The sequence below is a fragment of the Bos indicus genome, chromosome 21 (assembly GCF_029378745.1).
Source record: "Bos indicus isolate NIAB-ARS_2022 breed Sahiwal x Tharparkar chromosome 21, NIAB-ARS_B.indTharparkar_mat_pri_1.0, whole genome shotgun sequence".
Lineage (NCBI taxonomy): Eukaryota > Metazoa > Chordata > Mammalia > Artiodactyla > Bovidae > Bos > Bos indicus.
In genome coordinates this window covers 59,327,123-59,339,194 of record NC_091780.1, presented here as the reverse complement: position 1 = coordinate 59,339,194, position 12,072 = coordinate 59,327,123, and the positions used below count along the sequence as shown (strand labels likewise).

The 12,072-nt window shown below is 48.5% G+C and overlaps 1 protein-coding gene across 1 annotated transcript; it reads right to left on the bottom strand.

The window, feature by feature from the left end:
- Positions 1–1,428: 1,428 nt before the first annotated feature.
- Positions 1,429–9,482, bottom strand: SERPINA4 (serpin family A member 4). Its single transcript, XM_019983246.2, is given in 7 exon segments — positions 1,429–1,549; positions 1,551–1,624; positions 2,543–2,690; positions 4,505–4,778; positions 8,833–8,910; positions 8,913–9,227; positions 9,230–9,482. Coding segments are annotated over 7 exon segments (1,254 nt in total). The 5' UTR covers positions 9,474–9,482.
- Between the last annotated feature and the right edge of the window lie 2,590 nt (positions 9,483–12,072).

Sequence of the window (12,072 nt, the reverse complement as noted above, 5' to 3'; positions counted from 1 at the left end):
CCATGGGAGGGGGAGAGGTTTATTCTCACAGACTCTGAGTGGTCCCTCCTCAGAGGTTTCACCCCACAAACTCAAAGACGGTCCGAGCTGGGCCACCTGTTGTTATTCAGTTGCTAAGTCGTGTCTGACTCTTTGTAATCCCATGGACTGCAGCACGCCAGGCTCCCCTGTCCTTCACTATCTCCCTGAGTTTACTCAAACTCATGTCCATCAAGTCAGTGATGCCATCCAACCATCTCATCCTCTGTCGTCCCCTTCTCCTCCTGCCTTCAGTCTTTCCCAGGGTCAGGATCTTTTCCAATGAGTCATCTCTACACATCAGGTGGACAAAGTATTGAAGTTTCAGCTTCAGCACCAGTCCTTCCAATGAATATTCAGGGCTGATTTCCTTTAGGATTGACTGGTTTGATCTCCTTGCTGTCCAGGGAACTCTCAAGCGTCTTCTCCAGCACCACAGTTCAACAGCATCAACTCTTCAGCACTCAGACTTCTTTATAGTCCAACTTTTACATCCAACCATAACTGAAAAACCATAGCTTTAACTAGATGGACCTTTGTCAGCAAAGTGATGTCTCTGCTTTTTAATACTGGGCCAGCTAACATTACTGAGGTGGGGACACTGAAGTCCAGAGGGGGAAGGACCACAAAAGTCTCAGAGCACCTCGATGGCACAGCAGGGATGGGAAGATAGGCCTCTAGACTCCTACATCTCACACTTCTCCTTGTGAAGCTCAGTCCGTGGCCATGGCAATCTGCTCTGAGAGGGATACTGGCCACATCCCCGTGACCACAGGTGGGGCAGGGCCTGAGCTCCCTTGCAATAGCTTGCCTCCCTGAGCCTCCATCTCCAGTCTCGGTAGCAGATGCCTTGGTGGACACTCTCCCTGCCAAGGCCTTCTGAACCCTGGCTCTGAAACGGCACCTGCCCTGTCCACTGGCTGCCCACACCACGACTGCCTACCACACACACACACACACCTCGTGAACTTACTGAAATTTGGAACATCTCACCACTGCATCCTGGACCAGGTGTGCCAGGGGACCACAGGCAAACCCCAGAGGGATAGGAAAGGGATGCATTGATTGAGTATCCACTATGTGGGAAGCGCTGAGCCAGGCTCCCCGTAGCCATCATTTTGTTTAATCTGTATAACTACCCTGGGCAGTGCGGCTGGTGGTGGACATTTCTCCCACTTTCCAGGGTAGACCTGCTCAAAGAGGTTAGATGGTCTGTCTGGGGTGACACAGCCCTGAGGAGCTGGGTGTCCAGTCCACACCCTTCAGATACCACCCGCATCCTTCACCAACAACTTCTGCCCCAGATCCTCAGCATCTTCTGTATCCTCCACTCCAAGCCCAGAGCTGCTCATGCCTCTCCCTCCAGGCTACGTCCTCCTGCTTGTAACAGACAAGCCAGCCCTGGGAGGGCTATGGTTTTGTGGGGTTGACCACTTTTCCCAGAAAGAAGATGCTCTGGGCATTGGTGGAAAAGATCACAAGGAAGAACTGGTTAAACCAAAGGGCTTAGCAATTGTCCTGGGGGCCAAAAGGTGGCAAAACTGCCGGGGGCCACTGCAGCCTGGGTGCCAACTTCACCCACCTCCAGGATGGCCTTGCGGAAACTCTGAAAGGGAAATGGCTAGTGTTAGCGCCGAGAGAGCGTGTGTATGTTAGTCGCTCAGCTGTGTCCAACACTTTGCGAGCCCATGGACTGTAGCCTGCCAGGCTCCCTCTGTCCATGGGACTTTCCAGGCAAGAACACTGGAGTGGGTAGCCATGCCCTCCTCCAGGGGATCTTCCTGACCCAGGGCATTGTAGGCAGCTTCTTTACCATCTGAGCCACCAGAGAGCATGAGTCAGGGCTTAGGGAAGCCTGGAGAGACCAGAAACCACTGAAGACCAAAGCCATTTGTTGAGAAAACACAGCAGGAATTTCTGCACCGTGGGGAGGGTCATTGAGCTAAAGATCCCTTATTTATACAATGGTGATTGTGATCATTTATTGAGCACACACTGTGTGCCTACACTCTTTTAAATCTTCTTAACCATCCTATGATGTCAATGTCTTATGTCTGTTTTACAGATGAGGAAGGTAAATCCAGAGGCTGGGTAACATTGCAGACGGCTGACCGTGGAGTCAAAGGAGGGTCCTAAGATGCAGAACTTCTAACGTCATAAGAGGCGGAACTGAAACTTGAACTCTCAAGCCCAAGGCTCTACCCTCTAGCACAACTTTGTCTTACATAACTGAGGTCACAGGTCCCTTTTTTTCACCTAAGAAATGCATGAAACAACCCAGCCTCGTCTGCGTCCTCCCTCTGTTTCTGTCTCTGCATTTGTCACTCTTGTTGCCACCATCTGTGACTTGACTGGGACAGCTCTCTGAGGGCAGGGGCCTGGTGGCCCCTGGATTCCCAGCATCGAGCACCACACCCAGCACACGGTGGGTTACTTCTTGGCTCTCTACACCCAGGGATTATTGAGTAAAACTCGGGCTCTGAGACTTCACATGGTGGCCGGGAGAGCACCCAGCACCCAGCACCTTCCAAGAGGTAGAAGTTCCCCTCCAAGGTCTCCAGGGGTTGATACCCAGGTCTGGGATGCCCAGCTTGGGCAAAATCTGATCTAATCTATAGGCGCCAGAAATGGAGAACTTGGGGAGATACAACTTGAGCTTCCCATAAAAATGGCTGAAAGAGGCAGTGGGTTAAAACACTGGACTCTTGAACTAGCCAGGGGTCCCATCTAGGCTGGGCTCTTCTCAAGGGCACTCGCTCCCTGCCCTCACTCCATCAGAGTTCTGTGCCATGCCCTCAGTGAGTGCTCCTGGTGACTTAAAGCCAGGCTCCTTTGACCCCAGGGTCAGCTGTCTGCAAGATCTCCTTCCTTTGGCAGCTCTTCTAAACAGAGGTGGTTTTCTGCACACGTGTCAGGAGATACAGGTCTCCTCATGCGGCAGTTTTGTCTTTGTCTCTGATGGGGCCAAAATCAGTCCTGAATATTCGTTGGAAGGTCTGATGCTGAAGCTGAAACTCCAGTACTTTGGCCACCTGATGCGAAGAGCTAACTCATTGGAAAAGACCCTGATGCTGGGAAAGATTGAAGGCAGGAAGAAGAGGGGATGACAGAGAATGAGGTGGTTAGATGGCCTCAGTGACTCGATGGACATGAGTGTGAGCAGGCTCCAGGAATTGGTGATGGACAGGGAGGTCTGGTGTGCTGCAGTCCATGGAATCACAAACAGCTGGACACAACCGAGTGACTGAACTGATGGGGCCCCATGGTTTTCACTTGTTTGCAACCGGTGATTTCTTTGGATAGAATTCTTCTACCACATGAGTTGTGTGAATTGCCCACCCCCATACGGCCTTGACCTGAGGTCCTTTTCTCAAGTGTGTTTGAAGACTTTTCCTCCTCATAGCCTCAGGGTGATGTGAAAGCTTCCTTGGTACTTGTTGGAGTAGGTGGGTGGGGTTTTGCTAAATACCTCTATAGCATAATGGTCAGCATCTTGACCAGAAATCTACTCATTCATTGCACAAGGTGGACCCTCAGAGAGCTGGTGTCTCCTCACCCCGGACATGTGCAGTACAAGTTGTTGTTGTTTAGTCGTATCCGACTCTTATGCAACCCCATGGACTGCAGCCCACCGGGCTCCTCCGTCCATGGGATTTCCCAGGCAAGGATCCTGGAGTGGGTAGTATAAGTGCTACATCTAAACCCAAGATTCCTAACTCCTAGTCTGGTTCTCTCTTCACTAATGAGGGCAAAATTTAGATACAGTATTGGCAATCCTTATTTAAGGAAACCCATGGAAAGTCGGAGAAGGCCCTGGCACCCCACTCCAGTACTCTTGCCTGGAAAATCCCATGGACGGAGGAGCCTGGTGGGCTGCAGTCCATGGGGTCGCTAAGAGTCGGACACGACTGAGCGACTTCACTTTCACTTTTCACTTTCATGCATTGGAGTAGGAAATGGCAACCCACTCCAGTGTTCTTGCCTGGAGAATCCCAGGGACGGCGGGTCCCGGTGGGCTGCCGTCTATGGGGTTGCACAGAGTCGGACAGGACTGAAGTGACTTAGCAGCAGCACCAGTGCATAGATATGGGAGAAGGCAATGGCACCCCACTCCAGTACTCTTGTCTGGAAAATCCCATGGATGGAGGAGCCTGGTAGGCTGCAGTCCATGGGGTCGCTAAGAGTTAGACACGACTAAGCGACTTCACTTTCACTTTTCACTTTCATGCATTGAAGGAGGAAATGGCAACCCACTCCAGTGTTCTTGCCTGGAGAATCCCAGGCACGGTGGGTCCTGGTGGGCTGCCATCTCTGGTGTCGCACAGAGTCGGACACGACTGAAGCGACTAAGCAGCAGCATGGAAAGTCTTGGAGAAAGTAAGACTTCTTCCAAAATTTGGTGATCCCCTTTCCAATTTGGGACACTGGCTCTGGTTGGAAGGGTTCACAGTGAAGACACAGCCTGCACCATGCCCTGATGGATTACCTCTTCCGGAACAAGTTGCTCCATCTTGTTGGCATCTTGGGAGTCAAAACCTCTTCCACCTGCTCCATCTTCCCTTCGTTAGGAAGGATAAAGAGGGTTGTTGTGTTTCCTTGGCAATCCGTCCACAGCACCAAGCAGGGCAAGTACCTGTCGTGAAGATACCAGTGGTGCTGGGTATCCTGTGGCATCATAGGCACCTTGACTGTGGTGTCCTCATCAACATAGAAGTTGTGGGGAGCAGTCAAGGAAGGGATGAATGGTTTCTCCCACAGAGCTGGAGGGAAGAAGGGAAGAGGGTAGCAGGCATTTGTGGACAAATAAGCCCATCCTCCATCCAAGAAACACACCCACCCCCAACCATCACTCCAGACCCTTACCTTACCATCCCATCAGTTCAACACCAGACCTGCCTGGGGCATGGATCTGGGGGGGGTTCAGAAAGATTCTAAAGTAAGAGACCCAAGAGGATACCCAGCAAGATCTTTTCATGTCTTCACCAGTTACTTGAAATTGTTGGACTTCATTTTGTCAACCTGGTGTTTGTGTAGTGGTAGCTCATTGTGCTTCAGACATGCCCTTTCTCAGTTTAAAGTAAGATCGAGTACTCTTCTGTGTTTATGGATCAACTGGTGGCGCTGGTGGTAAAGAACCCCCTGCCAATGCAGGTAGATGTAAGAGATATGGGTTCGATCCCTGAATCAGGAAGATGCCCTGGAGGAGGGCGTGGCAACCCACTCCAGTATTCTTGCCTGGAGAATCCCATGGACAGAGGAGCCTGGCAGGCTACAGTCCATAGGGCTGCACAGGGTCAGACATGACTAAAGTGACTTAGCACGAGCACACGGGAGTTTTTTATTAGTTTTGGTAGCGGGTTGTTTGTTTGATTTTGGCTCAGTGCCAGGCGACGTTTTTGACCGGTATTTCTATAGGGCTGTTTCTTAGTGATTTGCAGCTCTCTGAACACTAGTTGTTGATCAATTCTGTATGTTGTCAGTGAGTTTTCTTCCTCCCTGGCTTGTCTTATCACTTTCATAATGGTGTGCTTTGGTGACTGAAATTCTCCACTGTAATGCAGCGAGCATATCAGTTTTTTCCTTTATGGTTAGATCTCTGTGTCCTACCCAGGGACATTTTCCCACCTCCAGGTCCTGAAGATACTTCCCTCCATCATCTACAAGCTTTGCTCTTACCTTTTGCATTTAGGGCTTTATGTCACCTGGAATGAATGCTTATTATCAGTAGGAGGGAGGCGTACAAAATCATTTTCCCCCCATGAGGGTACTGTCCCTACACCACTTAAAAAAAAAAAATCTATCCTTTTTCTCAACATTCTATCATGCAGGTTTTGTCAAATATCAGATGTTTGTATATCCAAGGGGCCACTTCTGGGTTCTATTCCAGCCTTTCTATTCTGTCCCCTTGGTCTACCACACAGTCTAAATTAATATAGATTTATAACCGGTCTTGCTCCCCAGCAGGCAGGTTCTCCCTTTTTAGCTATTCTTGGCCCTTTGCTCTCTCGCATACATTTTAGAATCAGCTTGTTAACTGGCACCAAAAATAATCTTTTAAAAAGCTGTTAGGAGGGACTTCCCTAGCAGTCCACTGGTTAAGAATCCATCAGCCAATGCAGGGAACACAGATTCAATCTGTAGTCCAGGAAGATCCCATGTGCTATAGAGCAGCTCAGCCCATGGGTCACAACTACTGAGCCCTCGCACACTACCATCCATGCTCAGCAACAGAGAGAAGCCTGCACACCACAGCCAGAGAGTAACCCTCACCTACGGCAACTAAAGGAAGCCTGTGCACAGCAGTGACGACCCAGTGCAGCCAAAAATAAACAAAAATTTCCCCCCAAAACTGTTGGGATTACATTAAAAAATTTAGATCAATTGCTGGGGGGCTGACATCTTTAGCGCATTAAGTCTCCCTATTCATAAATTCAGTATACTATTTTTTTTTGTTTGTTTGCCCACTTCAGTATCTCTCAATATAATTTTATCTAGAAAGATGCTGCACATCTTTGGTTTGTTTTCTTCTAGGTACTTTTCATTTTTAAAGATAAACCACAGTCATTCCACTCTTCACACCATGTGACCTAGATTGAGGGCTTGAGGCTACATTTATATCCCCAAGGTGACAGGCAAATGTGTCAGAGGGCAGGCTATTTCTCTTCTATTTCTGGAGAGCCTTTTGCTTGTGCCACGAGCACTAACCCAATTGGAAAGAAGGTTACAGGAAGAGAGCACCAAAAACTTCATTATTTCTGGCCAGAGATTTGGGTGTGGTGAGAGTGTATATTATACCTGTAAATTATATTATTTTTTCCAGTTGAATGGAGTTAATAGAATATTGTACAGCCACTAAAATGAGATCTAAATAAATTTTTCAAGAGCGTAAAACTACACACACACATGAGTGCATGTGAAAACTGATAACATCTGAATAAAGTTTGTTTATTTTTATAAATAAAATAAAATTTTATAAATAAATTCCTGGTTTGCAACTGTATACAATTATGTAAGATGTTCCCTGGGTGGCTCAGTGGTAAAGAATCTGCCTGCAATGCAGGAGATGTGGGTTCGACACCTGGATTGGGAACATCCCCTGGAGAAGGGAATGGCAACCCACTCTAGTATTCTTGCCTGAGAAATTCCACGGACAGAGGAGACAGACATGTCTAATGCTCTTTGCGTGGGATCGCAAAGAGTCAGACACAGCTGAGCAACTAAACAACAGCAGCAAATGTAAGACATTATCCAGGGGAACCTGAGTGAAAGGTACATGGGACCTCTCCACACAACTCTGCAACTTCCTGTGAATTTATAGTTATTGCAGAATTTATTTTTTTTTTAATTTTCTATGGTGTGTAAAAATCCTACATGTAAATTTTTTTTTAATTTTCAATGGTGTGTAAAAATTCTAAGTGTAAAAATTCTACATGTAAAATGCAAGCAATGACCAGTGTGGCTGAATTGTTAGTCTGGGGCTGTTTCCCAGAATGTGTTTCCTGTAGATTCAAGGTGGTCACAGCAGGAGACTGGGAGTCAGATGTGAAACAGCCATCGCCTGTTGAAGGCAGATGAGATGATGGACAGACGAGATGATGGACAGACCAGAGGAGGTGTGTGCTGCAGATACCCATGCTGTCCTCCACGTTCAACGTCCAGCTCCTCCATGGTGCCCAACTGTGTCCCCAGACTACGGCCTGGGCCTCTTCCCAGGCTCCCCCTATGTAGAACCAATCTGGTGGCTGGATGTGCCCAGCTGGCATACAGACTTCCAGAGAAGTTCCAACTTGTCTACCAGCTCCAGTGCCTTTTTCTCTGTCCCTCCAAATTCTTCCTCCAGACCTTCACTTCCCCAGTCCCTCCCACAAATACACCAAGTCTAATTCCTAGGACAATCCTCTTTCTCTTAACACTTACGGTGACTCTGCTCCCTGGATGGCACCCTACGTGATACACACTGTACAAAAACGTCCCCACCTGTGATTTCAACTCTATCAACATGTGTATAAATAGAAGACTGGAAGGAATTAGGCTAAATAATGCTGGTTCACTCAGGAAGGTAAGATTATAGACAACTTCTATTTTTTCTTTTATACTTCCATGTATTTTTTATACTTTTATGTATTTTTAAAGGTCTTCAAAATTGTTGTCATTAGAGTAATTGCAAATGCTCTATTTATTGAGCATGTCTAATGCTCAGAGATCTGCAATCTTCTTCTGCAACGGGTCAGAAAGTAAATATTTTATGCTTTACAGGTCATTCTGTCTCAGTAGCAACAGTTAATCTCTGTCTTGCAAAGGCTGTCAGAGATAATACATAAATGAGTGGGTGTGGCTGTGTGCCAATAAAACTTTATTTACAAAAACAGGTGGTCTGTTGGATTTGGCTGGGACCTAAAGCTTGCCAATCCCTTCAGGCCCTCCTCTAAGGAACATATAAATATGTGACATCATTTGATCCTTAGAAATAAAACTTGAAGCAGGGACTCATATCCTCACTTCAAGCAAACAGCCTGCTGGATTTGCACTCTTGGTAAGGGGTAAAGCTTTGATATGAATTCATAAGATGTTTGTCACACATGCATTGCTGTTATTAAAAAAATAAATAAGAAAACCTGTCTAGAAGTATGAAGGGATGGAAATCAATATTATACAAACTTAAATATCTGATGCTCTAACATTAAATTTCCTGAAGTCTGCTCAATGTATCAGACTCAATCTATCCACTTTCTGTTTTGAGGGGTTTCTCTTTGACACGTGAGCCTTCAGTAAGTTAGGGGGAAAGGGAAGAGTGGGATTCACCAACACACTGACCTTTGAAGTACACGTAATTTACCAGCATCATCGTAGTATCGGCATTGAGCTTGCTGACCAAATTCACGATCTTCCCCAAGTTTCCTACCTAAGGTGGTGGTTGATTAGCTGGGTCATGCTCACAGAGTCTTTGAAGTTGGTGCAGAAGAGTCTAGACTCACAGAAGCTTGCGGAGTCCTTGAGGATTCTCAGAAGAAGCAGCTGCTCAGGGCTCAGGAACAAGACGTTGCCCATGCATATCTCCAGCCTGTTGCCTGGGAGGTAGAGAGTGTGCAGAAGGTTCTGGAAGCCTTGGTGGCTGTCAAACTCTGATACCTGTGTGAGGTTGAAGCCCAGACCCTCCAGGATCTGAGTCCTGCTGTGCAAGCTGACCTCCAGGGACAGCATAGCTAGTCTGTGGAGATGCTCAGAGGGGAGAAGATACTGCCCCCGGGGGCTTGGGAAGCCAACAGGTGGTGGAAGTGGAGGGCAAAGGTGGTGTTGCCTGGGTTGATCTTGAGGCTGGAGAAGCCCTCACCTGTGCCGGGAGCCTGACGGGGGAGGTGGGCATGACCCTGGCCGTAGTGCTTGGGATGCAGCTGACCTTGAGAAAGGACCAGTTGTCCAGCCAGAAGGAGGAGCAGGAAGCCAGCCAGATGCATCTTCTGTGGTCTCAGGTTTGTAGGAGAAAAAAACGTGCCCAGGAAGCTCCCCAGTGGAACATTCCACCCCTCGGAGAAGGCTGGCAGAGGGCAGGGCCCCAGGATGAAAGTGGTCCCTCAGCTCCTGCACATGAGCTTGAGGGGGACGAGCGAACACCCAGCACCTCCACATGTGAGGTGCCCTGGCATGCTATAGCCAGACTTCAGATTTACAAAGCACAGGGCTCCCTGTCCACCGGCTCATTTCCTTTCCCATCTCTGTGAGCTCTGCATGGTACTAGACTCCATTCTCATTGCAGAGACGGGGTAACAGACTCCCAAAGTGTCTTGTCTACAGCCATACCACTCTGAATGCACCTGATCTCGGCCCAAAGTGTCTCAACCAAGTCATCAAACTAGTTAATATCTTAGCTAGAACAGAGGGCTCTGGACTCAGCCCGGGTTGTCTTGTACCATATGAGTTTATTTCCTTAACCCAGTGACGCATCACAGCAAAGCCGCTAAACAACGGCTATGCTAGCATTGACTCCACAAACATCTGTGGTTTTCTTTACAGTTTGCAAAATCGCTTTTATGCTATTTTGTTTGACCCTCTTATCCACATAGAGGTAAATAGAACTGGTATTCTTATCATCCCTGTACAGATGAAATCGCTGATGCTCAGAACATGATTTGTCCAAAGTCTCAGGAATAAAATTGGTCCCTTTTCCTAATGAACTTCAGTTCAGTTCAGTTCAGTCACTCAGTCGTGTCCGACTCTTTTGGACCCCATGAATCGCAGCACGCCAGGCCTCCCTGTCCATCACCAACTCCCGGAGTTCACTCAGACTCACGTCCATCGAGTCAGTGATGCCATCCAGCCATCTCATCCTCTGTCGTCCCCTTCTCCTCCTGCCCCCAATCCCTCTCAGCATCAGTCTTTTCCAATTAGTCAACTCTTTGCATGAGGTGGCCAAAGTATTGGAGTTTCAGCTTCAGCATCATTCTCTCCAAAGAAATCCCAGGGCTGATCTCCTTCAGAATAGACTGGTTGGATCTCCTTGCAGTCCAGGGACTCTCAAGAGTCTTCTCCAACACCACAGTTCAAAAGCATCAATTCTTCGGCGCTCAGCCTTCTTCACAGTCCAACTCTCACATCCATACATGACCACAGGAAAAACCATAGCCTTGACTAGACTGACTTAACCTGCCCCAAACAGGATGCTAGATTTTCTCCACCAAATCTTCTCTGCTCCATCACACGTCCCTACCATTACCTAGTTATCAGGCTCCAAACCCGGTTGTCACCCTTTACTATCTGTCTGGCCTTCCCTCCACTCCCACCCCATTCAGCCCCTCTACTGCTATGACCCTTATTCAAATCTCTGTCATCTTTTTCTGAGACCAGAGGTCAGAAAACTTTTTTTTTAAAGAGCCAAATAGTAAATATCTTTGGCTGTGGGGACCGCACAGTCACTGGCTCATCTATTCAGTTTGCTGTGCTCACTAGGGAACACCCCTCGCTTCCTCTCACACATTCTCTCCAGCTTCGCGGTGAGATTACACATAATTCCCCTCTGGCAGGAGCTTTTCAAAAGCACCTGGAGCCGGAAGACTTGAGTCCCCAGCTGTGTGTGGCTGGAGAAGGCTGTTCTGGGTATGAACACAAGTCCCCCCACCCAGGGCCACAAGGAGGTGGGTGCAATCATATGTAAGGGACTCTCTAGCCTTTGTCACCCTAATGAGGGTGACCGGTGGTCCCAGTTCACCCAGGACTGTCCTAGTTTTGCCCCAGACACTGAAAGTTTTGTTCCAGAACATTCAGTCCTGGTCAATCCAGGACGATTCGTCATCTTCTCTTTATCGTCTCCATCGCCGCCCTTATAGGGTTACTCACAGCACAGTCAGTCCTGGAGTGGCCCCCCAGGCAGCTGTCTCAGCTCTAAAGGTCACCCAGGGATGTGGCTTGGGTTTATCAAGCCCAGGAAGATTGGATAAGCCTCTTTGCCCCCACCTACCACTTCCCCTATCAGGTAATTATTAATGAACAGACCCATGGGTACAGCGTGGAATCTCAAAACAGAGAGACCTCATTGCCAGTTGGCTCACCTTCCCCCAGGAGAACCCGCCGTCCTTGCTGGGGCCCCAAGAGAGTTCACCCTCCAAGTTTGTGTTACATGTTGAGATTTGCCTGATACAAGCTTTTCCCTGCAGGTCAGGGGAACCCCTTAGTGGGCCTAGTCTTCATTCTGCCTCTCAGTTGCCTTGTGAGCTTAAATCTAACCATCCCCTTCTCCGGGTGTCTGTTGCCCTGTACTACCACTTCAGTCTGATCCCCACCCCCTACAAATGAAGAGCTGGGCCAGAGGCAACAAACTCCAGGGCCTTCTCAAACCCGGGAAGGCAGTTTCCAGGGTGACAAGGTGGGGAATAGTGGACATGAGGAACTGGAGTCATCCCTCTGCAGCCAGGTGAGACCCATCTGGAGGCTAGACCCTGCCCACAGCCTCCAAAGTGCAATCCTGGACTAGGAGATTTCCAGAGGAGCCTGCTAGCCTCCCTGGAGGCTCAGACAGTAAAGCGTCTGCCTGCAATGCAGGAGACCTGGGTTTGATCCCTG